This window comes from Ambystoma mexicanum, chromosome 6q, assembly GCF_040938575.1.
Source record: "Ambystoma mexicanum isolate Mex_15411 chromosome 6q, UKY_AmexF1_1, whole genome shotgun sequence".
In the NCBI taxonomy this organism is placed as follows: Eukaryota; Metazoa; Chordata; class Amphibia; order Caudata; family Ambystomatidae; genus Ambystoma; species Ambystoma mexicanum.
Genome location: NC_090937.1, coordinates 1484553675 through 1484575761, shown reverse-complemented (window position 1 = coordinate 1484575761; position 22087 = coordinate 1484553675). Strand labels below are relative to the sequence as shown.

Here is a 22087-nt window from a genome sequence, read left to right as displayed (position 1 = left end):
CCTGCCAGCACACAAGGCTGAATCACGGTAACCTTCCTCCTATTACTTAATTCTGTGTGCATACACCTGCACCGGCAGCTATGCATCAGTGTGGTTTTTCCAGTTCTGGGCTACAGTCGTTAGAGAAAATATGGCTCGCTTCACTGTGGTTGCCTGTGTGTTAGCTGCATTTCTTCAAGGTCAGATGTGTTCAGGAAATGCTGCCTTAAATCGTAGAGAGGACTGTCTGTGTTGTCTATTGTGTGCATATTATTTTTTTAACTTAATCCTATATGTTTTCCATCTCCAGGACTCAATGGAGCGATTGTTGCGACTCAGACTCCGGATTCCTTATCTGTGACTCTTGGCAAAGGGGTAAAAATAAACTGTCAAATGAGTAGTGGATCTATCTTTGACTTCACTCTCACCATCACCAGAGTCCTAGCAGATGATGACGTAGATTACTACTGTCGGGTTGTAAACCCGCTCACTTTCGGAAGCAGTAGCACACTTGAGAAAAAACGTGAGTATATTTCCTTGCCTTCTACGTACAATAACGATTCCTAGTTTCTTAAATGTTCGTTTCCTGTATTTATGTCTGTTACATGTCATTTATTATATAAGAGCTTAATTGACAACCACGAGACAGTGTTTCTGTTGTTCTTATGGACAAAAACCTCTACACAAGTTCTTCTATCATATTTATTTAATCACATACAGGAGGATTACAAAAGAACATATGCATATTGCGATCGCTGGTTTAGGAATAGTGATTGCATTATGCATTGTAAACAGTAGAGTTTGTACAGATGGGCTTCAGGTAAGTAAAAAAATCAGAGCACACTTGCAGTCAAGGAAACACTTGTACACTGTTGTTATATACAACTGTGGTTATTCATCTATACTCTAAAGCAATACTGAACACAATACTCGGCTTTAGGTAAGTAATGGTTCACACATATATACACAGTAAGAAATTTGCATTCATTACTCGGTTTTGAATAGTAGACCCTAGATGGAACACAGGTAAGCAGTCAGAGTAGCTTAAGATTAGAAAATTGCAATAGTAAGTATCATGGTGTGTGAAGCACATGTGATTTTCACGCTATTTTTAGCTATATTTGCCAGTCTGTCTGTTAACGTGTTTTAATTGTTTTTGTGCATCCTTTACCTAAATGTCCTATTTGTATGTACAGTAACATTTCATTTAAACCTCTTTGTTGGTTTTGGATTTATTTGTGTATTAATTTCTGACTTCTGACGGGAGTGAACTTCTTCTTTGCTCACTATCTCCATGCCCTCGCATTGCAGGTCACCTGACTCCTTTATTCAGCATTCATGTAGCGTAAGTCCTGAATGCACAGCATTAGCAAGTATCATGGTGTTTGAAGCATGTGTAGTTTTCCCACTATTTTTAGATATATTTGCCAGTCTGTTTGTTTTAACTTGTTCTAATTGTATTTGTAAATCCGTTTGCTAAATTTCTCTAAATCTCCTCTTTATATGTACGATGACATTTAATTTTAAACCTATCATTGTATGTCTTCTCTATTCACTAACCCCACGGCCTGACTCCTTTATTCATCATTTATGTCCCGGGAGCCAACACTGTGAGTAATGCATATACAATGCTTTTGCGCAAGCAGTTGTTACTACTCGCCCCACCTGCTACTATAGTCATTAATGGCTTTTCTGATATTGATAATATTAGCTCTATTTCATATATACCTGATCTTTTATGAAGTGTTTGCTTTTTAATGCACTCTCACTAGTGGCGCAAGCTAGACAGTGTAAAGATGTGTTATCGGATTACAGCCCTGATTTTGTGTATGTGACAGAAACTTGGTTGTGTAATACTTCGGACCCTGCCCTAGTCCAACTATTGCCCCTTAATTTCAAGATCTTTCCCTAGTTCAGCTATTGCCCCTTAATTTCAAGATCTTGCACCTTGTTCATCGTAAACCTCATATTCATTGGTGTGATGCTACGTGTATCCACTCTCGCTTCACTGGCTCATTGTGAACACTGAATCACCATATGCAGATGCTGCTCGTTCGCTTTTCAGTGTTCTCTAATCTTTGTATTCACTTGCTGGCCATGTATTCCCCTCCCCGGCTAGGATCCAATCTTTTGTGATGCTTTTCTTGATCTAGCAGCCGACCGACAGTTTCGGCACGGCCATCATCATAAAAATAATATCATGACATTCATAGTGGTTCTCCTAATTACAAAGGGTCCTTGTCTTAGTTTTTTTCTTGTGCCCTATTGGATTTCCTTTGCTTGATATCTCTGAGGGGCAAACGCTGAAATAATTCAATGATTATTTACCTACGAGTTGTAGTCCGGAATTTATCTATCACTTATCTTGATGGTGATTAAGAATGGATTAGTGCTTTTTCAACAGATAAATTGCCCACTTATGGCCTAGGAAACACGATGGGCCTATTATGTGCACATGTGTCTGAGGTCTCTGTATATCCTGCTCTCCCAATCTTCTGGTCTGACCATTTTATTGTCCATTTTCTTAGGACTTAACACACATCATACTGGTGCCCCAATTACAGCCCAGGGCTGGCACTCAGTGTTAAAGTAGTACATTATTGACCAGATAAAAGTGTGGCATGTTGACCCCAGTTTGGTGGATTTAGGCACCTTTGTGAGAGAGGCCGATTTCCTGGCTCCTCTCAAAATATTTCAAACCAAAAGCTTGTCCGTCTGTGCCCTGATTCTCTGATGATCTACATGCTCTCCACCCTCAACACAGGCAAATTCGGTTTCAATGGCATCCTAGCTAAGATACAGCTAATAAAAAGTCCCTTCAGCAAGTCTCTGCTGCTTACCATGAAGCTATTTCCATGCCCAAAGCAGACTATTTTTCATTGGACATAGAAGCATCTATTAACCACTCTAAAGTGCTGTTCAAAACTGTGTGTTCACTATCTTCTTGTACACTTGATTCCATCCTGCTTTCCAAGACTCTGTGTGACTCCCTTTTGGTCTATTTTGTCGAGAAGATTGATATAATCTGTTCCGGTTTCCATTCGTCTGGAGCCAGGACGCAACTTCTAAAGCAGCAGTCATCTCGGCCTCTATGACTCTATGGTCATTGTTCCCTATATCACCTACTGAGGATAGCATAGTGTCTGTTTCCAAATGGAAATCTACGTCCTCTATGGACGCTATCCCACTTGGAATTCTTAAGGACATCCTGCCATAAATGGCACCTTTGCTCAGGGAAGCAATGAATGCCTCCTGTCAAAGTGGAACAATTCCAGCCTCTCTTATACATGTTACAGTAATCTCCTTGCTGAAAAAAACATCCTTGGCCCTCTTATTCCTACCAACTTCCAGCCCATTTTTCTTCTTCCATTCTTAATGAAGCTCTTAGAATCTTTGGTCTGTCCACTGCTTAGTTCCTGTCTTGAAAAATACTTATTTTTTCAGTCACAGTCTGGGTTTCACCAAGATGCAGAACTGAGTGTGCTGGTCTCCGCTGTGGATGATCTGGCATGGATTTATAATCCAGATGGCATTGGTGCTCTTCTGTTGTTTGACTTCTCTGCCGCCTTTGACATGGCCTACCATTCCATCTTGCTCGACCGTCTGACAGGGGCTGACCGCTCTGGTACCGTATTAACTTGGTTTTCTTCTTTTCTCTCTGATCGCTGTCAAACTCTCTCTCTTCCACTTTTTCGTTCTAAGCCTATGGCTCTCACTTGTGGTGTTCCTCAAGGGTCTGCCATCTCACCAGTGCTGTTCAATGTGTATATTCAACCTCTGGCAAAACTAATTTTCTCCAATGGCTTTCTCTGCTATTCATATGCAGCTGACACCCAGATACTGATTCGCCTTGACCTCTCTCTTCCTGAGTCAGCAGCCAGGTGGTTCAGGAGACTTCTAGAGGTGGGGGAGCCCAGCGATTTCATGGGTAGGGCCGAGCCAGGGCCGAGCCTGGAAGCCAGGCCTGGCTCTAGGAGTCCACCAAGGACCAAGTACGAGAAAGGTTTGCACAAAACAAGGGAGGCGTGAGGGGGCCAGAGCACAGTCAGCTCAATGGTGTTCCACCACGGCATGTGCTTGACTTGTAAATATAACTTTCATAAATAGGCATGCTAAGCACACCTGCAAAGCATAAACTTGTTGGACATCTGAAGCAAGGCAGAAAATACACAACAGTATATCCAGAACAGGACAAGATCAAAGACAGTCCTTTCTCTACAAATGCCTAAAAGCAAAAGCACGAAGCATGAAGGGCCTCTTTTTCTAATGTTTTTCACACTTGTTTCCTATTGCTGTGACTCTGCTTTATATCGCACCTTTACTAGATCCCCATGATACTGGCAGTCAGGCAGCTGGAACAATTCTGCCTATGCCTCTCTGAAACAGCACAAAACTTCATTCATAATAGCTTCTTCACCGCCAGCCATCGGACTGTAGTCCTTTTATTTCAAGACAGATTTTATCCATTCATTTTCCAAACCTTAACTGGTCAGAGCCACATTTCATCTGGGCCCAGTAACCAAGGCAGATTCTAGGGGAAGCAAAGCAGGCAGCCACCAGCGGAGCAGAAGTGGAAGTCTCTGGAGCAGAGGTGGAAGTCTCTGGAGGATAGCTCAGGGGTAACATACTCACCTTGGAAACAAGACGACATGGAGCAAAACAGGTTTGATCCACGGGTCTGCTCTTAGAAACCTCTGGGTATTAAACGCGTTATAAATAACCTATTTTTTTTGTTTTTATTTGGTTTATTACAAACCTTTAAAAGAAAGAAAAATATATAAATTTATAAAGACCATCCCAAAGAAATTACAAGCCAACCATAGTATGTCCAGAAGACTTCATCTGTTTTGATCCAATCCGTGAAATACAAGGCTAGGTAAATAGGCTCAGTACATTGATTGTTTCCCAACAAAATGTTAACGCTTTCGTCAATTTTCGATCAGTTTCATCGAAACGAACTTGCCACCAGTCTTCTAAGCTTAACGATGGTCTTGACCTAATAAAGTTCCATAAGTGGTTTGACCGTTCAGTAGATAATGCACTACACAACATTATTTTATGTTTAAGTGTTTCGTCCAGAATCGTTGCACAGTCTACATAGTTCCGTAGAAGGAGCATCATTCACCCATAAGTTTGTACGTTCTCTGGACTGGAAAAGGTTCAACCGAAATTTCATATAAAGTTTCTTTCGGTGTTGATCTGGAAACTTTACTAGATAGTCCTGAATTTCGTTTACACCTCTTTTTTGCATTCGCACATTTTTCATTATTCGATGTTTGCAACATTGTTCACCTGTTAGAATCCAATCCTGCCTCCACAGTTTTTTCTTAATGTAATTAGGAATAGTCTGCAGGGTGATCAGATCAGTGCCCAGATCCACAAAAATTTCTTTGGAACGCTCAACCCACATTGAAAGAACAGATGAGGTCTTCATTTTATTTGCTTGATTCAGTATCTCGAATTGTGGGCATAACAAGGCCATTGACACATTTTGATAGAGATTAAGCGTGAGCCAACAAACTCTTGCATTGAGTGAAGTCAAGCTAAGCTCGTAGCTAATGCAAGCTGTCAGGTACCATTTGGAAGACAAAGAACCCATGACCAAAACATGTTTTCCAGACTGTTCCATATCTCGGAGGAACATTCCAAGGCACTTTCTGTGCCATACATGAGAGCAGGAACAGCTTTTTGTTTGTAGAATAATAAAACTGGTAAGATTGAAAATGCACCATATTTTTTGTTGAGCCAGGCGGCTTGAATTGCCAATTTCTTACATTTCATTTTGATGTTATTAACCCAAGGGCAATCATTAATGTTTGAGTTGAAAATAGTTCCCAGATATTTAATTTGTGATGTGGTTGCCAATGTTTTGTCACCCGAAAATGTTGTCGACTTTGAGTATAAGATCTCTGTAACTTTTGTAGCACTATAATCTCGGATTTGGTGATATTTACTGCAAGGGCGTTTTGTTTGACATATTTTTCGAGAGCGTTTAAACGGTATATATCATATGACCAATATGGAAACCGTTGATTTTAGGAGGAAATGAGGTGGATTCCTTTAGACTTTGTTCGACATCTGACAAGAATAGGTTAAAGATTATAGCAGCAGCCTTGTTTGACCCCACAAAAGGTTTGAATGGTGGTTGAAAGCCTTCCCATCTTGTCAAGTCTAATTCAAATGTTTGTATTTGTGCGGAGGTCATTGATGGCTAAAAATAGACTTGCTAGACAATTCTATTTCAACAGCTTGTTCCATAATAAGTGGCGGTTGATACTATCAAAGGCATGTGATAGATCTATAAAAGCAATACAGACTTTTCCACCAGTTTGCATATTGTCCATTTTTAACAGGTTGATTATCAGGAGGTTCAGGCTACAGCCCACACCCTTTATAAACCCAGTTTGTCTGATGTCTATATGCCTGCTAGACCAAGGCCACCTCTGCAGATCGCGCTCCAAAAGCATTGTGTAGATCTTACCCAAAACATCTAATAAGGCAATTGGGTGGTATTGACTTGGATGTACACGGTTGCTCCTTTTAAAGATGGGCACAATGATTGCACTTTTCCACGAAGTTGGTTTTGTGGCAGTAGAAGCAACCTTTGTGAAAAGTTGATGACAAAATTCAGCCCACTCCACAGGATTTTGCTTCAAGGTAAAATTGGTCAAACCGTCTGGTCCTGGGGCTCTAGATAGACTTAGTTTTGTGATAATCTCTAGGATATCAGATTTCTCAAATTTTAGGTCCCACTGGTTTAGATCTTGAAAGGATAATTCACTCATTTCACCATTCTTGCAGTAAAGTTTGTTTGCCAATTTGGACATCATGGCCTCTGCATCTTGTTGAAAGAGGTGTGCTCTGTGTACTTTTAACCAATTTTTGTAGGACTGCTTTATTTTTTCTTTTGCAAGATGTAGACAGTAATCGGAACTCTTGAGCAACGTCGAATCTCCATTCTCATCTTAAGTTTGCGTTTCAAGATGTTCAAACCAAATGAAAGGGTCCATTGAAAGGTTTGACGCTGGGAACCTTTATTAGTTTCCTTATGTTGCTTTAGAAGGTGTTGATATTCGATTTGGTTAGGTCCGCTGAAAAGGCTTGGTTTAGTGTCCTTTGTTTTCAAGACACAGACAAATTCTACGGGATTCTTCTGAGACTTTATGTTCCCAGTATTCGCATGTTTTATCACCCAAACTGATTATCAGTTTTATGAGGTTATGGTCACTCTCTTCTTTATCGATCACATTGAGAGACTGGACACGAACATGCAATTCATCTGAAAAATAGAAATAGTCGAGGTTGGATTTCTGGTTTTGCCTTTTCCAGATAATTTTTGGGCCAAGCAATACAACCAATTCTTTTTCAGGGAGTGGCATAGTTTTGATAATCTGATCTTAAGGAGGCCGTTTATCTTCTCTACAATCCTATTCACTTGCAGGTGATGAATCGAGGAAAGTTTGTGTTTAACACCCAGCAATGTGGTTACTTCTTTGAAGAGGTAATTTACAAAGTGAGTGCCATTGTCTCAACATATTACCTCACAAACCCCCCACCTGGGGAACACCTCCCTCACCAGGAATGTTGCTGTGCACCTGGCTTCTGGTCCTGCTTCTACCAAGCGTGAAAAGGGGCACACTACAACTATGAGATATCTGGCCCCGTTCTCCCATATCGGCATAGTCAATGAGTAATCCTTGGAATGGCTATGATCAGCGTGGCAGTGTTTCTCGCAGCGTTCAGAGGGTCATACCTGAACTATATGTTTGGCATGTCATGCACTCTATCATGAATTTTGTTAAGTGTTCCTGCAAATTGGGGACAAACCAGACCTCTTGAATATTTGCTTCCACGTGTTACGTTTGCAGGGAAGTGACGCTGTTGGAATGCAATTTGAAAGAACTCTAGCAGCATTACTACTTTCCCTGTCATTTCCTGATGCCAGAGGAGGTCTGTGGGTGATTGTTTGCACCCTCTCTTTGTCCATATTTCCTGCTCATCTGATGAGGTGCGTTTCTGTAACTCTATTATTTGAATTATGGGTGTGGCACCATACCCTTCTTCCTTGTCGTCTTGTGTGGGTGTCTTTACTACACATTCTACTACTTGGGGAATGTTAAAATATGCAGCTTCTTTTGCAGCAGTGTCCAAATCTTCTCACTGTACAGGGGGAGGTACGGGCAAATATGGGTTAATGGTGTATTTCCCCCCATGGCTCCCCTCTTTACTTTTGGGTTCACTCGTGTACGTGTTGTGCATCAAAAATATATTTGAGAAATACTTCTATTTAGCTTATACTACTTCAAAAAATACTTTTCACTTACACCTCCTCAACTCCGCATAAACAAAAAACACATTTTATACTACTTTGATATATAACAGTTACACATATACTTTTTGGACACACCAACATAATTAACTTTGAGAACAATCAACATATAACATAGAATCGCTTTGTTTCTAGCTGTACTCCCGCTCTATCCTGGTTCACACTATCATAGTCTTCTCCCACTCACTCTCCCTGCCCCCTTCCCTGAGCCCCTTCAGGCTTCCCTCTAAAAGAGTTATGCTCACAAGACAGAGAATTTGCTAATATCTCCTGAGTCTATTCACTACACAAGGCTCCTATGTTTTTTTCGATTTTATCGCCACTTATTTCCTGCACTGCTCGAGACAATGCTATGCAGCGCTGCCTTCCACCCCCTTTTGGAGCTAGCTTCCCGTACTCTTCCCGTATTCCGTTACTTCTATATTCACAACCTAATGGCCATATAAAGGAAAGAGAAGAAAAAAGCCTACCAGTTACACTCACACGAGCCCTAGGCCCTAAATTTATTCCCCACTATTCTTTCACCTTTACCCTTACACCCATTACCATCTTTTAAATTTCCCTCCCTTGAGAATCACGCAACCAATACTCAGTTGTCTAGTTTGATCTGAGAGCTTCCGTTCACAGTCTATCCACAATCGGGGCCGCATCTGACCTGCCCTGGCGAACAGTCAGGTATTCACAATGGCCGGGAGCCTTGGAACCTCTCTTTGTGTGCGCACTGGTCAGCCGCAGTGAAAGGGGCCCCTATGGGTCCCTCGTGCTATGGAAACAAGGCAATAACCATACACAAAAGATGTGCCAGACACAATGTTCAAATTCCCAATGCTAGGGTTTATTGCAAGCAAAAAATAGTATGAATTGGCCAATTCTGATCTCACGCCCCGCGACGTGAGTTTCCTAGACCTCGAGGGACGCAAGAGAGCAGTTACATATATACAAAAAGCATATAATACAATCAGCAATGTCATGTTTAACACTCCTCTTTATTAAGTTCCTTTGAACTTGGGATGACGATGGACATATCTGACAAGTATGACGATTATGACACTTTCGATGTCTATTCTAGTAACAATGTGCAATTAGAAAGTGCGGAGGCATCTTTTAGTTGTTGAACAGAACACGATGGTTCTGTTCTTGGAGCAAGCTGCACACGGGGGAAGAGCCACATTCCAAGCTTTGCTATCTATGAGGTACTATTCGTGTCCTGGGAGCTGACACGTTCTAAAGGGTTTTATAAAGGGGGGCCGTAGGAAGAGCATAACTCTTTAGCTGTTTTATCCTAACATATTCTACCATCGTACGAGACTGGCTGGCAGCTGTGAAGTGATTAAATGCCCTGCAGCTCTCTCCCAAGGCTACAGAGAGGGAGCGTGGGCATTCCTCTCTGGGCTACTCATGAGGAGTTTCAACAAACTCTTCAGTCCCGCAACCTTGTCCTTTCATATTCAGACAACAATGTTAAAAGTTGAGCAGAGTAAGCAGAATCCGCAAGAATTGCAAGCTGCAAAGCAGATTTTAGACAGAAAGCAATGAGCAATGGTTAACAAGCAAAATGGCGATTCTTGCTACATTTAAAATGGCCGCTCATTGGTCAAGCATAGCAGTTTATATTTCTATAATTCGGTGCATAAGACGGTTGGCCCACAGCCATCAAGTTACGTCTATCATTCAAATGAAGGGTATTAATTTTTCCAGATTGACAAACCCTCCCTTTGGCCGTATGCCAAACATCTTATTTATTCATTGTATCCTCCTCCAATGAGGATAAGTCTGGGGTATCTATGTCTGAACCATCTTCATCATTAATGTCTATCGCCATGAATTGTTTTACTGTTTTTGTTTCCTCAGTGTCTCTGTTATTTCGCGTTTGTTTTCCTCTCGACACCATGTGCATACATCCCTTAGTACATCCATCAGTTATTTCAGTGCAGACTATTGGTAAGCATTGTATGCAACAGCAGCATGTTATGAATATCCCAAGTACCATCATTAGTATCGAAATTAACTTCCATCCCCAAGACCGCAATAATCCCCAAAACCAGGATCCTATCCCCCAACCCCCTTGTTTAGTAGAGAGTCTGGAACTTATGACATGTAATTTCCGGATTGCTTTAAATATCATAGGGGAGTAGTCATCTATATACACACAGCATGCAGTTTTTACGAGTTTGCAAACTCCCCCACAATCAACTAATATGATATCGAGAGCCATTCTGTTTTGAAGTGCATTAGTCTTCTAACGTCATATTCAATAAAATATCCGTTGTGGAATCTATTGTTTTTGTAATATTCCAGACAGTTTTCTTATATTGTAAGAATTTTCTATTTGGGACAAGAACGGTATAAATGATTTGGCTATATCCATTGCTATCATTCCATCTTCGCTACTCCTTTGAGTTCTACCTTTTGTTCGTTTGGCTACTTCTGCTGTCTCCAAGAGGAACACTCCTGGAAACAGTAGACCTAGATAGCATGTTCCTCCCCAGTTCCTAGGTAACCATGGATATGCTTTTTCTCCACATATAAAGTAAACAGGGTCTCCTACGTACACAGGTTCTATTTTGTGTTTTAAAACAACTGTGTTCAGGCAGTTGCTAAACGTTCCTTCTTTATAGGAACCCTTTTTCTGTAGACATAGGGGAGCAGTTTTGGGGCTGTGATCCACTGTATAGGCAGGGGGCACAGCATCTTTGTTCCATTCATCCCTCATTCGAAATGTCATTACTGATGTTTTTTCTGCTGGCGGGGTTGGTCTATTTTGCCTATGTAATCTATCTAGTCTTGTTATCTTTTGTGTATTCTTTCTCATGGGTTCTAGTGCAAACACGCGAGCTTTTTGGAATATGGAACAACCAACAGGTCTCATGATCACTTCCTCTAATTCATTCATATTGGTCTCATCTAGCTGACCCGTATTACTCTTGTTCCATTTTCCAAAGAACATTGCACTTAATGTTACCGCACATGAATAAATCAATGGCAACGGTTGTACATACCAGCCTATCCCTTTCCCACCATGCTGTGGTAAATGGGCGCAAACTCAGCAAACCTTTTTCTTTAAAACCGCATGGGTCATGTTCATGATGAGCAACAATGTATTGTTGCCATATCCTTCTCTATGTCTCTCTTCCATTGGGGGCAAAGTACAAGTGATTACATGAACCGGGCTTTCAGTAGCTGCTTTTGGCAAAAGTGTTTCTAATGGGTGTACGTACTCCAGGAACCATACTGTAATAGCTGTTATTGTTGGTACTATCATACTTAAGAAACACAGGACCAATGACCAAATCAGTACCTTATTCCTTTTACCATGCTTTTTCCCTAAATTTACAGTCTCTAAAACTATCATCTTTTCAGCAGGGATGCAGGAGGAAGCTGAAACCGGTCTTGACTTGTTCTTCATCGTCCTTCTTCTTGCTGGCAAAGTTTGTCGCAAATGTCTCTCGTTCTTGATGCCAGAAAAGTTCAACGAAAAATGCCACAGTTCAATTCTGCCAGCCTTTTCACAGCCTAGATCATTTATCCAAATCGAGCAAGATTAGTTGTTCTTTATCCCACTGCTCAGACAATTTCTGAACAGTTATTTATTGATAGAGTACTATGTGCATCCAGCTTGTCCCGCTCTGGCTTAGGACACATGTACTCTATCAGCCTTAGTACTTATGTGCGTCCAGCTTGTCCTGCTCTGGCTCCTGACACATGTACTTTTATAAGTGCACTGAGGAGCCGTGAGTCTTGAATTGTCCGACTTGCACAATTCTCACACTTCTCTCCTCTATGCCCCTGGCTCCTACTCCATCCGTGAGTGGAACCAAAGGCAAAAAGAAAAGCACCAAAGATCTGTGGATCACTTTGCCTGTCGAGGCCGCAAATTATACCGATTCACTCCTGGTATTGTATGATCCGTGAATAGTGCCGTTGCATTTCCAGTATTAGGCTCAGAGTCAGCCTGTGGAACAATAATGGGTAGCGATGAGCGCCGTGGTAATAATGTAGTTTCTTTTTTGGCTTTGGTGCATTTGCAGAAACTGGTGGGCGCCAAAGGGGTACACGCGTTGTTTCTGCTTGTGTTTGCCATCCAGGGTTTGTGTTGCTCGGCAGTGATGTTGTTTCTGTTGAGCACCGTTGGGGCACTTTTCGCCCTTTCCCCTTACTGGCAGCCTCCTCAGGCTCTGTTTCGAGTTTCACTTCTCGCTTGCGCTTTGTTTCAACTTTCACATCTCGCTCAGGCTGATGCTGTGGCATTGGACTGGCAACAGTTTCTTTAGTTTCCGGGACCGTTTCCTTTCTCTGGTCGTCGGAAGTTGTCAGCAGTCCTGGGAATCTTTTTGTATGTGTTGCATGGATCCATGCCTTCCGTCTGTCTACTCATATGGCCGTTTGCGTTGCCAAAAGTACTTGATAGGGGCCGCGCCACCTGGGTGCTAATGCTGTCTTCCGTTCGAAGTTTTTAATCAAGACCCAGCTTCCAGGCTCCAGCGAGTGCCCCGGTCCGGTATATCGCACTGGTAACGCCTCCTGCACCTGCTGACGAATCAAACGCAACTTTTGTATTAGAAGCCCACAGTACGTGCTTAACATAGGATGCTCAAACTCACATAATCTTTTGGGCTGTGGTGCGCACCATACATTTGCTGGTCCCCCATTATAATCTCATAGAGGGAGAGCCCAGTCGTAGCCTGCACAGACGTGCGCATACACAACAGCGCTAGGGGTAATGCATCCACCCAACTCCCAGCGCAAATTTTTGCTATCTTTGACTTCAAGATTCTGTTATGTCTCTCCACAAGCCCGGCAGAACTGGGATGCCTGGAACTGTGGAATCTTTTCTCTATCTGCAGACCTGCACAGATCTGTAGCACTACTGCACCCACAAAGTGGGGGCCGTTGTCTGACCACAGGACACAGGGCAACCCAAACTGGCAGAAATACTCTTTTAACATTACTTTTGCTGTGGACATGGCAGTACAGTCTTTTAAAGTATATGACCCCACCCACTTGCTGAATGCACAAATTACCACTAACACATATTTGTAGTTCAGGCACCTTTCCATTTCTATGAAATCAAAATGGACCACCTCAAATGGCATGGAGGGAGGGCTGAAACTACCTGCTGGAGTCACGTTCCCTTGCCTACATTGTGTTGCAGGCACGTAATACAATTCTGCACTAGTCTTTCTGCATTCTTTTTTATGTGCTCATTCTTCCATACTGTGGATAAATGCTGTACCATCTTCTTTGCGCAAATGTGGGTAGGGCTATGCACCATTATAACCATTGCAGTCATGTAACAATTTGGCAGCATCCAGTTCTTTGTTTCCTTGTCCACCCAACATCCTTCCAAATCTAACTCAGCAGAGCCCTCAGCCCACCCCTAAATCTCTTCGGTCGTGGCCTCAACCTGCATTTCTTTGACTGTGGCAACTCCATTCTCTATCACACAAGGTACTTCCTCAGTCTGTACTGCCATAATTTTATTCCCCAAATCTGTGGCTGTTTGCTTCGCAATCCTGTCTGCAAATGCGTTACCCTCTCCCACTCTACATGTTACTTTCTTATGCGCCTCGCACTTCATTATAGCTAGGCGCTTTGGAAACGTGAGTGCAGACAACAATCGCACAATCAAAGGGCCATGCTAAATCCTGGCCCCATGTGATGTCAAGAAACCCCTCTCAGCCCAAAGTCGGCCAAAGTTGTGAACCACGCCAAAGGCGTACTGGCTGTCAGTATAAATATTCGTGTTCAAATTCTCAGAGAGTTCACAGGCTCGGGTCAGTGCTATTATTTCTGCGGCTTGCGCTGAATTGTAAGGGATTCTTCTGTATTCTACAACACTCTTTAGGGTAGTAATTGCATATGCGGCCGTTGATGTGCCATCAGGTAATTTAAAACAAGAGCCATCACAAAATAACTCCCCATCTGGCTCTTTCTGTGAGATATCACTCAAATCAATCCTTCCCTTTGTTTCTTCTTCAGTGTTCATTAAACAATCATGGGGTGGTGATTCGTTGTCATCAATTTCTGCTATGGGCAGTGGCATTCATTCTGCAGGATTCAATGCACTACACCTCATAATTTGGATGTGGGGTGCAAACAAGATGAGCTCATATCTTGTCATTCTAGCTGAGGTGAGGTGTTGCGTCTGTGTCCTATTTAATATAACTTCTATAGCATGTGGCACCATCAGAATTAAAGTGTGCCCCAATACCATTCCTTCCGTTTGTTTCACTGACGCAGCAGCCGCTGCGACAGATCACAAAGATCGTGGTAGTGCGCGTGCTACAGGGTCCAACGCGCAAGAAAAATAGCCGCACGGCCTATTTCTTCCACCTTGTTCCTGTGTCAAAACCGCCAATGCACATCCTTCACTCCCACTCACAAATAGTCTAAAGATCTTTTTATAGTTAGGAATGCCTAAAACTGGCGCAGCACACAATGCAGCTTTCAATTGTCCAAACGCTTTCTGACATTCCTCATCCCACTGTAAAGGCATCTCTGCATCCTTTTTAGTCAACATTATCATCGGCTTCACAATGAACGCAAAATTACTGATCCACTGCCGACAATAAGAGGCCATGCCTATTACAGCTCTCACTCCTTTTTCAGTTTTTGGAATAAGCATACTAGAAGTACTTTCTATGCGTTCTGGTGTTAATCTTCTCCCTTCTTTCGAAAGTAGGTAACTCAAATCAGACACCTCCTTTTGATTATACTGGAATTTCTTCAAACTTGCCTTATGACCATGGGTCGCTAAGTGTGTCAATAGTAATAGGCCGGGAAAGAGTTGCCCCAACAGAGGCATGAATGGGAGGAGGAGATGGGTGGACTCATGATGGAGGGTCAGTGGGAAAGGGTCCTGGGGTATCATAAAAAGGTGTCCCGAAATGCACGGCTCCAACAACTCCAGTTCTACATTACTCACAGGGCCTACCTGACTCCCCAGAAGATCGCACGGTTCGGAGGCTCGATCACTCAAAAATGCCCCAGATGTGGGGAGGTGGACGCTGGGTTGCTACACATGTTTTGGGCCTGCCCGGAAGTGTATAGATTTTGGGAGGAGGTTAAGATGAAGCTCGCAGGTGGGGGAGTGGTGTTGGACGTGGGATCTGCCTGGTCGTGTATGCTTGGGATCTTCCCCAGGCCCAGACACTTTAGGCACCTGAGTAAGCTGAGGGACCTGGCATATGTTCTGGCCAAACGCAGGATCGCCATGAACTGGAAATCGGCTAGCAGGCCGAGAGTGGAATTATGGTGGGCGGACCTTATGAGGTGGGCGGAGGCTGAATCCGTGGTATGGTTTGAAGCGGTCACTAGAGGGGGCGAGGAGGAGATAGGGCCCTTGCTGGCCTGGCGACAATTGGTGGCCTCTCTGACCAACCCACAACAGGGTTTGGACGAATCTGAGAATTCGGAAGATGAGCCTACGGACAATGTTCCACCTGACAGTGCCCCGACTGAGGATACAAGGGAGCCGGCTCTGGCTTGATGGGGGGTGGGGGGAGTTTTTTCGTATTTTCTTTTGTGTTTCTGTAAATAATTAACAGTTGTATTGTGTTGTGTGTTGTTTGTTTTTCTAAAATATAAAATCAATAAAATATTTATAAAAAAAAAAAAAAAAAAGTGTCAATAGTAATATAGTACTTTCTTTACAGATCTCTTTCGTGTCAGCAGCTAATAACAAGTCATCTATGTACTGCAAGAGTACGCAACCTTCGGGTAATTCTAACATGTTTAGCTGCTCTTTTAGCGCTCTGCTGTAAATGCTCGGGCTTTCTGTGTATCCTTGTGGAATGCGTGTGAATGTGAATGATCGACCTCCTAGAGTGAACGCGAACAGATATCTACTGCTTTTATCCACTGGAATGCTAAAGAATGCGTTCTTCAAATCAACTACACTAAAGTATTCTGCAGTGGCTGGTATCATTGTCAGTATTGTTGTGACATCTGGGACCAAAGGGAATTGTGGGTCTACCACTTTGTTTAATGCACGCAGATCAATTATGAAACGATAGGGTACCTCATTGCCTCCTTTCTTGTAAACTGGAAGAATCGGGCTGTTGCACATGCTACCTGCAATTTCCTCTACCACCCCCAATCTCACCAGGTCAGTAACAATGCTTTTCAATCCCTTCTCACCTTCAACAGAAATTTTATACTGGGGAATTTGTGGTAGTGTGACACCTTCTTTCAAAGTTATTTTTGCTGTCTCTATTTTCAAGCATCCTACATCGTTATCATGCATTGCCCACAGACAGGTTGGTACTCTACTTAGCTCTTCTGGCAACTCTTTTGACATAAATTCCATCACTGGTGCATCGTGAGGCCACATCGTGAGGAACACCCCGTCTGCCGTGCAATGTATGACTGCCCCCAATTTTCTCAGCAAATTTAATCCTAGCAAGTTCCCTCCACAATTTTCTGTCAAAAGAAATGGACACTGTTCCGTAAATGGTCCTATTGTAATTGGGACAGCTTCGGACATGGGGTTATTTACTGGTGTACCTGCGAACCCTACAGAAACATTCTTCTGCCCCGACAGTGGTATCTCCGGAACCAAGTGGTGGTCTATCGAGCACTTCTGTGCCCCTGTATCTACAAGGAAACAGTGCTCCTTATTCCCGACTCGCATTTCTACGTAGGGTCCTCTCTGATTCACGGGAATAAACACTGGTTCCAACCCCTGCCGTGGGCTGTCCTATCGCGAAAATAACACATTGTCTGATGTGTAGTCACCGCTACTGCTATAATACGTGTTTGGTTGTGTATCAAAAATATTCCCATTTCCCCCTCAATGTCCTCCAATCTGATCATTTCTCTGTTGGCCCTGCCTGCCCTGATTTTGGTTCAAAACACTTTGGTTCAATGCCTGGTTCTGTTGCGCTTGGTTTTGACCATAGGATTGGGTTTGAGTAGCTCCATTGGTATATCCCTGCTGCTGATGCTGCATGTTATTTCTGCTTGGGCCGTTTGACTCCTGATGTCCTCGATGAGGCCTTCTCTGACCAAACCCACCTCTATTCTGTAGGTATGGGCATTGCACTCGCCAGTGTCCTTCCTCCTTACAATACGCACATTGATTTAATCCCAATGACACCCCATGCATATTATTCAAATTTCCTCTGCCTTGTGCGTTTCCTCTACCTCTATTGTATCCAATGACCTGCTGCAGTAACACCCTTGTTTTTAATTTACTCTATCCTTCACCTCTCTTTCTTTCGCCACATTTACCCTGTTCTCGTAATACTGGTCTATGTGTAATATCTCACTCACCGGTTTTGCTGCCCAGGAACTTTCCGACGTCATTAACATATCTTGAATTGGTGATATTAGTCCCCTCACATATTTATCAACAAATAGCCTTTTCCCCGACTCCGTGTTCACATCCTGCCCACTGAACTCTGTGAATACTCCTTCAAATCTATTGAAATAATCCGTTACTGGCTCATCCTTGCCCTGTACACATGTAGTTAATTTGTCCCACTGAATCCTTTTTTCTGGAATTATTTCCCTCAATCTCTGCGTTATCCGTTCTGGGAGGTCTGCCATGCGGGTTCCTGGATTTTCCCCTACTTTCCTATTCTTGTCCTCCAAAAGTTACTCCGCCCATGTGGCGCCAAAAGCCCTTGCGTCATCTACCATCCTCATCTGTTTCCATATATCTGCTGGCAAAATGACTGGGAAAATCAAATCTATATCGCTCATAGTAAGCACTGCTGATCTCAGGGTTGACTCTACTTCCTTGTAGAAACCTGCTGGATTCTTTCTTAAATCGGGAATCGTCTGTTTTATAGTATTCACCTCTTGCCTGGAAAAGGGGACATGCACATACTGAGCGGTGAAATGGGCTGGTGTTATCTGCGCTCCTACTGTACCCGTCGCAGGTATCTCTACTTTTGGTACAAACGTGGGCGGGACCTCTCTCATTGGAAATGCCCCACTCACGATCCCTCCCCCTTCTCTTAAGTTCAATAGTATTCCTAAATCCAGTGATAAGTCCGTTTCTCCTGTACTTCGCTCGAATGCTCTCCTGTATACTGCTAGTAACTCAGGTGGGCTAGCCTTATTATTTTTTATATCCTTCTCCATCAAATGTTCAGCCATCGATTGCAGTGCTTTTCTTTTCATTGGCATGGAATATTCGTCAAATATATCATGTATAACCATTGTTGGAATACTAGGATTTGATACCCATTTTACCGCTTCTCGTATACATACTTTCAACTTCTCGCCCTTCTGTACAGATGACGTTGAATGTCTCCGCTCTATGTATGATTCTACCGTCCCTCTCCCCTCTCTTCTAATATCCCAACCCCTGTACCCAGGTGCAGCAAACATTTCGGCATATTCATTATCCAACTCATTTTTAAGATCAAAAAGTCTATTCACATGTTCCTTCACTTCTTCATCTTTTATCCTACAACATGCTAATTGGTTCAAATCTAACAATCGTTGTGGTGGTAATTTGTCAAGTAACTTTTTCCATTCTCCCACCAAAAATTTCAGCATGCATTCCAACACTACCTGTCTCTCGTTGCTTCTTCGGTACCCATACAATGAGGCCAATGCTGCCGTCTCATCATTTCCTTCTATGTACATTTCTGCCTCTTGCCGTAATTCAATCTTTCTTTCTCTGCTGATCGCGCTTCGAGTTACCCGTCCAAATCCTGTTCCTTCAGCCCCGCCTCTCGCCTCCCCGGTCTCAATTTCGACTTCGGGAGGGGCGGATGGTGCTGAATCTGTCTCTGGAGCGGGAGGTGCAGATGGGACAAGTGACACAGGTGGCATCTGTGAAGGGCCTTCCTGGATGCTGGGAAATTGTGTGTCCGCGGTCTGCACTTGTGGGAGTGCTCGCGCTGTGGGCGGGGTTTGGGTTAATGCTTGCGTGAGGGGAAGTGCTTGGGCTACGGGAAGGGGTATGAGTGATACTGGTTGGGCCTGCGCAGTCACTGCTGGCATGTTTGGTTTTGATTCTGGTTTTGGGCCTCGATCCGTGTTAGTTAACAAATGTTCCATTAATTCGTATGCTATGTGTAGTTCCCGCTGCAGGTATATTCTTTCTATGTTCATCTGGTCACGTCTCCCTTCCCGTCTTAGACTTGCCGTCCACTCTTCCTCTTCCTTCTCTTCTGTTACCTCAAGCTTCGTTTTGTGCCTACACGCATGCTTCTCTCTACTCCTACATCGGAGCATTGCTTCCCTCCTCCAATCTTTGAGTCTCAAAAGCTGCAGGTCGCGCTTTCTTTGTAATTAGCACCCTTTCTAGGTTATCTATCCTCCCAATCTCAAAACTACCATTAATCGGCCACTGATGGTCGGGTTGCTTTCTAGTTTGCCTATGCCAAATTTCACAAAATATTATCGCACCCACACATATTTTGCATACATATCATAAGCCGGTGTTCCCCCAGGCGGTGCACTTTGGCCATATTCCAAGGACTGTCTACCGCAGCTGAAAAGCCTGCTAAAGTGGACAGTACTCGAGGCATGTTTCTTTAACCTTCCCCTTTGGTTAGCCAACTTTTACCTGGACGTTTGAGTTTGCAAAATCAACACTCTACCAAAAATCAGGTTTCTCTTTGAATCGGGGAATGACTCACCTCATAAAACAAGTCACCTGTTCTAACGCAACCTCTCCCAATGTCGTGTTTGCACTTCTCTGGCTTCTGCCTCGTCTCGGGACCCTCGCCTCCTTTGCCCTCTGTCCCGGTACGTCGATCAGGGATCAGATGTGTGCAGATCTGCGGAAGGAATCTCTCCTCACTTCTACAGGGCGCCCCGCACACTTCTTCCGCCTTACTCCATTACAACGTATATGATGGGGCAAGTGGGGGAGGGTCCCTATTCGGGCGCCATCTTGAAAGGGGTCCCTAGGGGTCCCTCGTGCTATGGAAACAAGGCAATAACCATACACGAAAAGATGCGCCAGACACGAGATTCAAATTCCCAATGCTAGGGTTTATTGCAAGCAAAAAATAGTATCAATTGGCCAATTCTGATCTCACGCCCCGCGACGTGAGTTTCCTAGACCTCGAGGGACGCAAGAGAGCTAATTACCATCAGTTACATATATACAAAATGCATATCATACAATCAGTAATTTCATGTTTAACACCCCTCTTTATTAATTTCCTTTGAACTCGGGGATGACGATCGACATATCCGACAAGTATGACGATTATGACACTTTCGATGTCTATTCTAGTAACAATGTGTAATTAGAAAGTGCAGAGGCATCTTTTAGTTGTTGAACAGAACACGGTGGTTCTGTTCTTGGAAGCAAGCTGCACACGGGGGAAGAGCCACATTCCAAGCTTTGCTATCTATGAGGTACTATTCGTGTCCTGTGAGCCGACACGGTCTAAAGGGTTTTGCGAAGGGGGGCCGTAGGAAGAGCATAATTCAAGCCTTTAGCTGTTTTATCCTAACATATTCTACCATCGTACGAGACTGGCTGGCAGCTGTGAAGTGATTAAATGCCCTGCAGCTCTCCCCCAAGGCTACAGAGAGGGAGCGTGGGCATTCCTCTCTGGGCTACTCATGAGGAGTTTCAACAAACTCTTCAGTCCCACAACCTTGTCCTTTCATATTCAGACAACAATGTTAACAGTTGAGCAGAGTAAGCACAATCCGCAAGAATTGCAAGCTGCAAAGCAGTTTTTAGACATAAAGCAATGAGCAATGGTTAACAAGCAAAATGGTGATTCTTGTTACATTTAAAATGGCCGCTCGTTGGTCAAGCATAGCAGTTTATATTTCTATAATTCGGTGCATAAGACGGTTGGCCCATGGCCATCAAGTTACGTCTATCATTCCAATGAAGGGTATTCATTTTTCCAGATTGACAGCAGGAGGCAATGTTTTTTTTCTGGGGGCCATCATGAATCTCGCCGAATGACATGGGATAGTATCTCGGTGCACCCTCAAACCACGTTCCAGGGGTCACCAGAGAACTCTGCTGCCTTGAGAGTGCTCTGGTTACATTTCCCTTGGTCAGGGAGGCGGTGCACATATAGTTCTGTAAGGGCCGGCTCCACCTGATTGGCTGATGATTTGGCGGGAGGTTGGATATCACGTGGCTCAGCTGGGCCGGTCCGTGCAAGGTGAAGATTGGGTCAGGTCTGGAGAGGCGGCCTGTTCTAGCTAAGATAATACATACTCTTATTCTAGACATGCAGTAAAGAAGGATCATCCCAATACCTTTTAAGTGTGTAATAATGACCTATAAGTCGTACATGGAGGTGGGCACCATCCCACCTAGGGTCACTTGTGGGGTGGTTGTTATGGGGGTCTTGACTCTGAAGTAACCTGTGGGACGTCTGGATTGATAGCTTTCAGGTCTGGCACATCAGAGCAGGAATGGGGTGGAGTGATACATATTAGTTTAGGACAGAACATACTGTGGCAAGGGTCTGGTTTTATTGGGGGCACTCCAGGGTGGTCAGCAAGGAAGGGTCACACTTCTGGCACATCAAGAGAATAGCTTAGAAGGGGCGTAAGGTTGATCAAGCAGTAATTTTCCAACAGCGGGAGGGAGAGGTGCAGTAGCAGGTTTGTTGAGATGGATGAACTACAAGTCATGGTTCAGCCCGGTCACACACAGGACAGTGATCTCAGAGGAAGAATGAAATGAATACTTTGGTTGTTTGCAATGAGAAAGGGACTTGGGAGGCACTGGCGCAGGAGGAAAAAGGTGGGGGCTGTCAGTGCACACTGTGTGCCTGGCGCTGCTTAGGGGAAAGGAGGGACCACCCTCTTCGACTTATTTCTGGACCCCTG

The 22087-nt window shown here is 43.6% G+C and overlaps 1 protein-coding gene across 1 annotated transcript in view; it reads left to right on the top strand.

Annotated features, from left to right (window-relative positions):
- LOC138516801 (uncharacterized) overlaps window positions 1-22087 on the top strand; it is a 98639-nt gene that overhangs the window by 9212 nt on the left and 67340 nt on the right. Inside the window, exon 4 of the mRNA XM_069632209.1 lies at window positions 290-502. Within this exon, the coding sequence (XP_069488310.1) occupies window positions 290-502 (213 nt within the window). The remainder of the gene's footprint in view (window positions 1-289; window positions 503-22087) is intronic.